The following is a 9,109-nucleotide window of genomic DNA, read 5'->3' on the forward strand; positions in this document are numbered from 1 at the left end:
CGCGTTCTGAAACTGAAAACCCAGAGTATCCCGTTTTCTGGGGTTAACTTACTCTGAGTTTGCACTTACCCTGCTTTCTGAAACGGGTCCCTGTTTTTTGTATGTATGATGTCCTTTTTGATGCGTCACAAATACAGCACTCCCAGTTTACTCCGTGATAAGATGCGGGACCGGTGCGCGCACAGCTGCTTCCACTTATCACTCACGCCACCGGCCCCGCGTCACGGCTCTCGTCCCGCCTTCCTCACCACATCGACAAAACAAACATATGAATACATAATAAATACGGTTTGTTTGTATGTATCAGTAAACTCATCATTTCAATCTCATCCTCTCGTGCCTCCCTGACACTGGTTTTATTACTATATTTATACATTTAGAATATATATAACCACAATGTGTACTTTTTCACTCATTTTTTATAGTAAGTACTTGAAGTACATGAATACAGACTCTGAATATCCCTACTGCACTGTTGGACCTACACTCCTGTCCAACAGAGGGCGGTAATGACACTACCAACGCTCTGTCCAATGCCGTGACACTGACACTAACACTAACAGGAAGAAGACGGGCAGAAAATAAACAATAGACGAGCTCGGTTTAATAAATGCTTTTAACGTTAACTTAAAAATTTTAACCACGCTTTTGCAGTCTTTAGGTTGATCTATTAACAAGGACTGTGTAATCGGCCATGAATCCCGACCTATCGCTGCGAGTGAGCGTATTCTCCGAGCAAGGAGGAAGGAAATACATGGAGGATTTAACAGAGGTGGTCGTGGAGCTAGAGCCCAGTGACGACGAGCTTCAAGCGGCCGGACACGCCGACCCAAAGCCGGACCAGGAACCTGATTCGGAACGCGACCCGTCGGACTGCATAAACACGCCGGTCACGGTAACGTGGAGAAATACTCTGCCGTCGGATGCGAGCGACGTTACGGAAGAGCCCCAGAATGAACAGGCGGCGTCGGACAGCAGGAGATCGGTCGGCTTCTTCGCCGTGTTTGACGGGCATGGCGGGCGAGAAGCAGCGCTGTTCGCTCGCCATCACTTGTGGGATTTTCTAAAGAAGCAGCGAGGCTTTTGGTCCAAGGATTACCGAAAAGTTTGCACCGCAATTCGCAAAGGTTTCATCGCTTGCCATCACGCAATGTGGAAAAAGCTGCGTAAGTACAGTCGGGTGTATTTTCCCATGCAAACACGGCGTTTGGTTGATAGGGCGCGGTTCCAATATTTTAGGTATTTTATATTTCTCAACACTTATCGATCTCCGAACCATATCCCATTCGCGGTAGGGTTTTAAGATGTTTTCGGACAGATTAGCTAGGAAAAATCCGAGATTATGCAATACATCGGTCTAATACACGTTTTGAAATTGAGCGCCACTCTTTTTTTCTATTTATACAATCCAAGAAAGGAAGGAAACAATGTAATGGAAGAGCTGCAGTGCGCATGTGCAACACGTATTGACAGGCGTGTGTGTAAATAAAACAAACTACAACTGAATTAAGTAGAAGAGTAAATCGTTTAGTAAAACACGATAGAAGATACGTTGAGGAATGTCAAAGCAGTTATTTTACTCACAATGAAATCAAATGACAATTGTGCTCCCAAGAGCCATAAAAACCTAAAAGAACCGCAAAGGCCTGTTTAAACCATTTATTTGAATGTATAAAATATATATATAATGTTATAAGGAACATTCTACACCCACAACAATTGCTAACAAGGATACAGAACAAGAAGGGTTTTCATTACTTTGAGAGTGATTTATTTGGGGGCTTTTTGGCCTTAAAATCTGTTACAATTGTAGCTGGATGCTAAAGGTTATCATTTAAGCCAGTGGTTTTTAAACTAGGCCCCAGCTTGTTTCAAGGGGTCCCCAGAAAACTTTTGAGAAACTTAAGATAGCAAAAGTTGTGAAACTCTGTACTGAAGATGATTCCAGTTTAACTTTTTCAAACAACATGTTGTCTTTACAATATCACACATAGTTTTGTATAACAGTTTAAATGCTTCTTTATACAAAAACTGGATATGTGTTTTAGAATGGGGGTCCCTCCCGAAAGGTTAAACATATTTGGGGTCCTTGGCATGAAAAGTTTGAAAACCCCTGGTTTAAGCTATCGTTGTAAATATCTTCATAGTTGTGGTTTTTGGTGTGAATGGGCTTTAAAATAAACTTATTTATCTATATGCCTCATCTTACAAACCAATGTGAACTTCTGGAAAATGTCATGGAAATTTTGACACAAATATTCGAAATATTTCAAAGCAGCTTCCCTAAACCTCAAATCCACTCCCCTTAAAAGGATAATTACAAAATGTGAAACGCTTTTTTGTATAGCCCATCGTTTGCAAAGCATTCGGATGAACTGGTTGAAATGAGTTTTGGTTTATGTTAACCCCGTGTCTGTTCTTCAGCTGAATGGCCAAAGACATTAACAGGCCTGCCCAGCACCTCTGGCACTACAGCCAGCGTGGTAGTCATCAGAGGGGACCACATGTTTGTAGCTCATGTTGGGGACTCATCTGTCGTGCTGGGCGTGAGGGAAGATCCCGCCGATAAAGTCATCAAAGCTGTGGAGGTCACACAAGACCACAAGCCAGAGCTCCCGAAAGAAAAGCAGAGAATTGAGGGACTGGGAGGCAGGTGAGAGCTGCTCGCAATGACTCCGGGATTACATAGATTCATAGATTCTTTAACAAGAGAAAAACACAATTTTCTGTTCTAAAAGCCCAATTTATTTTTCTTTGACTGTATTTTTGTTCATGTAGTGTGGTAAAGAAGTCTGGAGTGAATCGTGTGGTATGGAAGAGACCTCGGCTAACTCACAACGGCCCTGTGAGGAGGAGCACCCCGATCGACCAGATCCCCTTCCTCGCTGTGGCCAGAGCTCTTGGTAAACAACACTTCATTACACCCTTAACTCAAAAGTAACGCAGTGTCAATTTTCTCGCGTTTATCATTTTCTTTAAGGTGACAATTTGTTAAACTGATATTTTTAAGCATAATAAAAAGGTTTTTTATCCTGTGAGCGGAGCTGATGTCAGAAAACAATCCTGTAGGGAAATGCTGGAAAACCCTTCTGAAACTGATGCCAATGCTTGGAAATAGCTGTAAATGTGTCTGTGCAGGTGATCTATGGAGTTACGACTTCTACAGTGGAGAATTTGTGGTGTCTCCGGAGCCTGACATCAGTGTGGTGACCCTTGACCCTAGACGTCATCGTTACATCATCGTTGGCAGTGACGGGGTGTGGAACATGGTGCCGCCACAGGAGGCGGTGACTGTGTGCCAGAGCCATGATGAAGCTGTGGTACGAATAACTTCAGCAAATGTTCTTCAACCACTCTGTATCAATAGTTTTGTCACTTGAGCTTTAAGAGTATGCATGTGTTTTACTTCCTTCAGGCACCTTTCGGGATGTCGGTCGCGCGGCGGTTAGGCTGCCACGCGTTGATGCGCTGGCGTCAGCGGATGCTCCGTGCAGATAACACCAGCGTCATAGTCATAGCCCTGCCTGAGCCTGGAAAGCCCCACCTACCTATGCACAGAGATGAGGTCATACTCAGCCTGACCGAGGGCCCACACTCCGACCTTGCAACAGGGTCTCGCTCCAACACTCCACTCATCAAGGTAAATGCAAAAAAGAGTCAAGTCATCATTTTTGAGAATGTATATTGTTTTAAAGCATGTAAAATAGTGCCCCTTGTGAGCAAGCCAGAGATAAAGAGGATATAAAGTTATAGAATAGCTATAAGCTACAAAATAAAGATACAAAGATGTCTTGATGTCGCTTATACTGAAGCATTAGGGGTTTATATTAAATAGCAAGATAACGAAAGAAGAGTTCACCTCTTATAATTTAAGATCTTTCCCTATCCGATCTTTCTTTTCCTTCCGTCTTCTCAAAAAATATCAGTGTACACATGAAACCAATGAAACATATTGAAAATGATCTAGTATAGATGCCAAATCATAGTATGCGACAGAGACACTAAAAACAGAGAAGACTTTACACGCGGGGTGATGACATCACCGTTTCAGAAAATATACGGATCGGCTGTACACGAAAACGCAAGGGTGGCGTTTTCAGATTTGTCCACTCTGGGCCGGTTTAAGAAAAAAAAATAGCGGTTTCAGGCTCCCAAAACTCCCAAACGTCTGGATGAACTTTAACAAATATTGGGTCAGTCTCGGTCACTGGGACGGTCCTGCATACTCGCAATAGATTATTTTTATTTGCATGTGTTTTAAAGGGATAGTTCACCCAAAAATGAAATGTCTGTCTCCCTCAAGTTGTTCCAAACCTGTATAAATCACTTTGTTCCGTGGAACACAAAACAACTTGCATTTCTGGGGCAACATTGACTTCCGAAGTGGAACATGTTTTTAAATATATTTTTTATTCCGTTGAACGCAAAATGAGATATTTTGAAGAATTTAGGGAAACATTTCATTTTCGTTTCTTTCTACTGGTTTGTCAATGGTGCCCTGAAATCTCAGCTGCTAAGATTATTCTAAATATCTCTCTTTAAAATGTATACAGGTTTGTAACAACTTGAGGTTGAGTTATTCATGACAGAATTTTCATTTTTGGGTGGACTATCCCTTTAAAGCCACTTTAAATATTAAAGCGTACGTTGAACAGGAAGTATACTAAATTCGGCAGTCGTTCGCCGTTTGATCAGTTTTGTGTACAGTGCAAAACACATCAATCTGCTTTTCAGTTGCGCCTGAACAAAACATATTTACATTAAATTATATCAAAATGCCTGTGTGGGATGAGTATCCTCGTAAACATAGTCTGTCATGTGTTAAGTGAATGTAAACAGTTGAGATGTAAAACGCATGTAAGACATTATATTGCATTTCTTAAAGTGACAGCGGTGTAATAAACTCACTGTCTGTTTTTAATGTTCATCATAGAACAAAAATCACTTGCTCTTGATGAACTTTTGTAACTTTAATAAGGTTTAATCTATATTCAATTTAAACCGGGAAGACTTTCGGTAAATACATTTTATTTGGGGGTAAATTATTCCCCTCAAAGAAATAAATGTAAGAGATGTCTGCCACTAAATGACAAGTTTGAGGCTGCTATTCGGACAGAAAGTAGACATTTCAGACAAAAACAGGAGTTCATGAAAAGCCTGAACTTCAAGAGATGCCCTTACACTGTCCAGACTCCGTCATCAGAACCGTACAGATAAGACCTTTCACAGAGTTCCTCTTTATGTTAACCACACATTGGCAGCAGGCCCACAAAAATAGTCCTATCTCTTTATCTTTCACTCTCCTTCTCTCACACACTTTGCCCATTGAGGCCTCTATTGTCAGAGCGGTTTCGATGGAAGCCATGTCTGTGCGTTTGTGTGTTTGAAGCAGGGCTCCTCTGGCTGCTCTCAGCTGTTTTGCTTTGCTTGGGGTTGTTGAGCTGGAGAGTGGACAGATGTTTGTGTTTTTAATCCTTTTAAGTGGAGTGGATTTGAGGTTTAGGGAAGCTGCTTTGATCTTTTTTTCCTGTTTGGCCTGCTGGTGCTATTATGATTTTGATAGAGGGGAAATAAAGAACAGGGCAAGAGAATGCAAAAGAGCAGCCACGCCACGTTTCCTCTATTGTAAAGCTGTGATGAAGTCCAGATGTTGCATTCGGTTTATTTGTATTTTGTCTTTAAGGCATGTCATAGAGTTGTTGTCATCATTTGTTTGCAGTTGAGATTCCATGTCTGTTACACTTTTTGACTGAGAAATGAGAAATCTATAATTATTTACTCAGCCTCATGTCATCCAGAATCTGAAAGATTTGTTTTCTTTTTTGCAGCTCTGCGTCTAACAGAATTTCATGCCGAGTCCATATTGACATACAGTATATATAAAAGTTATATTTCAAATGTGCATATTTGACAATGATTTTCCAGTTTTTTCATAAGTTTTAGCTCAATGCACGCAGATAGCAGAGCAACTGGAAAGACAAAGAAAGTGATGCTTTCTTCTCCCAGAAAAAATATCTCGTAAATGTTTTTTTTTAATATAGTTTAACATCATTTAAATTGATTTTACAAACTTAAAGCGTTATTGTATCACATGTCACATTGCTTAGCAAGTTATTGCATTCACAACACAATAAGGGGTCAGCAACTCTTATCAAGAATGTACTTGCTAGTTTGTGTGTTGGTCGATAAATATAATGATGAAATTTCAATAGCCAAACCCAGAAACAAACAGGAAGTTTGACCAATAGTAACATGAAAAATATAAATATACTCATAATGAAATATGGAAATATGAGGTTTCTGCCCAACAGAAAGTAATATCTGTTCCTCTCTACAGACCCCGGAACCAGACCTCTCCTCAACCAGCAGTGAAATTTTACCAGCCCTGGAGAGACGAAACGGTCTGTCGGGAGTTAATCAGGAGTTAGCAGAATCTCCTTTAGATAAAAACCTCTCTTACATTGAGCTCTTGGACCGAGCTGCCTTGGCTCTGTGCCCCAGCGAAGACAACCGGACACTAGAGATGCTGGTACCCTCCCCGGATGTGCCGAGTCCAGTGGGAAAGAGGCTCAGACGCAGCCCTCTCACTCCCAGAAGCTCTCGACGGAGGACTGGCTCCGTATACTCCGTATCCAAACGCAACAGCACCAAGAGTCCCAGACGCACACCCAGTGTCCCTATATTACAGCAACGTAAAGCAACCCTCTGCGTCTGCTGAAGAGATTAACACAAACATGAAGGGACATATAGGGATCTACATTCTGGTGTTTCTACATTCTGCATGGTCACAATAATAAATAACCGGCTTTGTTTGTGTATTTGTGTTCTGATTGTGCCACTGTTAGAGTTTGCAATCTATGATTTTTCAGTCCAGTGGAGTTTTCTTTTGAACTCTTAAATGTGTGAATGTGAGAGTTGAGTAAAGAATTCCTTTTTAGCCGAGTTATTTTATTTGATCAGTTTTCTAAAGGGTATGGTTTAATCCAAAACCCTTCGGATAAAAGAACGGCATTCTTGTACATTTATGCTTAAGAGATGTACAGATTTTTGGAAAACGACCAAATAGGTGGAGGTACTATGAACTATATTTTTGTACTTGTTATATTTGTAACATTTTCAAGATACCCAGTTTATTGTCTTGCCCATTGATTCTTGTATGCACCTTTACCTATATGCCAATTTACAGTCTTTGTGTATTACATATTCAAAATATGATTATTTAGGGTATTTGTCATATTGAAATGTTTTTTATGAGTTGCTCCATTTCCTTTTTAGAGAGCATGTAACTTGACAATGACCAAATTAGAGGTAACTCGGATTATGGGGCTTTTTTACTCTTAAGGAAAGTTGCATGTTCAGTCATGTCCTTCAAAACTGTTTTATTGTTGGGAAGTGTTTGTTGACTATGATGCAATCCAAATTTTCATATGTATTTCGATATTGTAACTTATTTAATATCCTTTTATATCAATAATGTCAGTTAGTGTAATGCAGAAAAATCTTCCAACACCAGTAACAGAGCTAAATATTTGGTTTTAAATTATGGATATGGAGGCTTTTTATTAGACTGTACAGCACAATTTTAGCAAGATGTTATTGCTCCATGAATAAATGGTATTAAACCTTTGCGTAGTATTTTGATCTGTGTAGACATTTTCTATTTGGAAGTTAGAATTAATTATTTGGGTGTTGCCTTGAATGATATTGGCATCGGTAAATTTGTTGGATTTACCCTGAAAGATCCTAAAAAAATTGACAGCATCAAAATAATTTAAATCATCTTTTAATCGTCACCATGTCGTTTAAAGCCTGTATGGCTTTCTTCTGCAGAACACAAAAGAAGATATTTTGAAGAATGTTGTTCCATTCTCTTCTTTTGTATAGCCAGAAAACCAATGCAAGTCAATGTAGGCCAGGGTTGTTTGGCTACCAGCATTCTTCACAATATCTTCTTTTATGTTTGGCAGAAGAACGTAATACAGGTTTGAAATGACAAGAGGATAAATAAACGATGACAGAATTTTCATTTTGGGTGAACTATCACTGTAATGTTCCCTTATAGACTTCAAATTTCGTATTCCTAACTTTTGGGGAGACGAAAACAGATATATGAGAGAAACAGTTGTAAAACTTGTGATTCATTGTTCTTGTCACACTCTCATTCCCAGTTGAAAACAACAGAAACTTTCCATTGTAATATCTCAGTGGTCTGAGCAATAGGGCCGATTGAATTTCTGGTGGCATTCTCTGTGGTCTTCTGAAATGTGTGGTCAGCCATGATGTGTAAAACTGCATTTCCTTTGGAATAGGATTAAATTTCAGTGTATTGGATCCTGTCTTGTTCAGGGTTTGACATTTTTCCTGGAACTGCAATAAAGAGATGTCATGTTCAGTTTTGTGTCAAAATATTCAAGTTTGTTACCGATCTTTGTGAGTTTTCTTGAAGCAGAATATTGTGATCATCTTCTTGTCACATTTCATGACCTCAAATAAACAAGGCATAATATTGGCATAATGTGTAAACTTAGCTCAGACTCCTCATTATATCATTGAATGAAAATGTATCTGGGCAGATCTTTTTTTAGAATGTGATTTGCAGTGACCCCCAGAAGGTCCGTCTAGAAAACCAAACAAAATATCAAATTAAAGTCTACAATACACTGCAAGGCATTTTTGCAGATTTTGCCCAGATTTTCAGTCTGGACTTGTTGCAGAAAGTCTGTGCCAGTCTGCAGATTTGATAAAAATAGATCTTAAAAGATTGTAAAAGTGTATGCCAGCCATAAGCAGCATTTACGACGTACTTTCAAATATGTTGTAATCTGCAACGTCGTATATTAAATGTCGAAATACTTTTAAGGTTTCTGCAGTAAAACATTTTTATAACGGCAATGTCTTTATTAACCACCAGGTGTCACTCAATACTAGTGAGTAGACCGAAATCTCCAAGATGACTGATAATCGATGACCGAATCGTTTGTATCAGATCAAGCTAGAAATGATGATAATAGTTCTCAAATTTAGTTTTCAGTGTGTGTTTGTGTGTGTGTGTTTTACAGACTAACACTTACACTCAATGTTTGTAAAGGAAACCCTTCACCATAAAGGG

The 9,109-nt window shown here is 39.6% G+C and overlaps 1 protein-coding gene across 1 annotated transcript; it reads left to right on the forward strand.

The window, feature by feature from the left end:
* Positions 1 to 225: 225 nt before the first annotated feature.
* ppm1db (protein phosphatase, Mg2+/Mn2+ dependent, 1Db) lies at positions 226 to 8,520 on the forward strand. The gene is made up of 6 exons (XM_079477542.1): positions 226 to 1,166; positions 2,425 to 2,653; positions 2,779 to 2,903; positions 3,139 to 3,320; positions 3,416 to 3,640; positions 6,338 to 8,520. The coding sequence occupies exons 1-6, from the start codon at positions 695 to 697 to the stop codon at positions 6,716 to 6,718; spliced, it is 1,614 nt and encodes a 537-aa protein (XP_079333668.1). The 5' UTR covers positions 226 to 694; the 3' UTR covers positions 6,719 to 8,520.
* The last annotated feature ends 589 nt before the right edge of the window (positions 8,521 to 9,109 follow it).

This window comes from Barbatula barbatula, assembly GCF_947034865.1.
Source record: "Barbatula barbatula genome assembly, chromosome: 2".
NCBI classification, from domain to species: domain Eukaryota; kingdom Metazoa; phylum Chordata; class Actinopteri; order Cypriniformes; family Nemacheilidae; genus Barbatula; species Barbatula barbatula.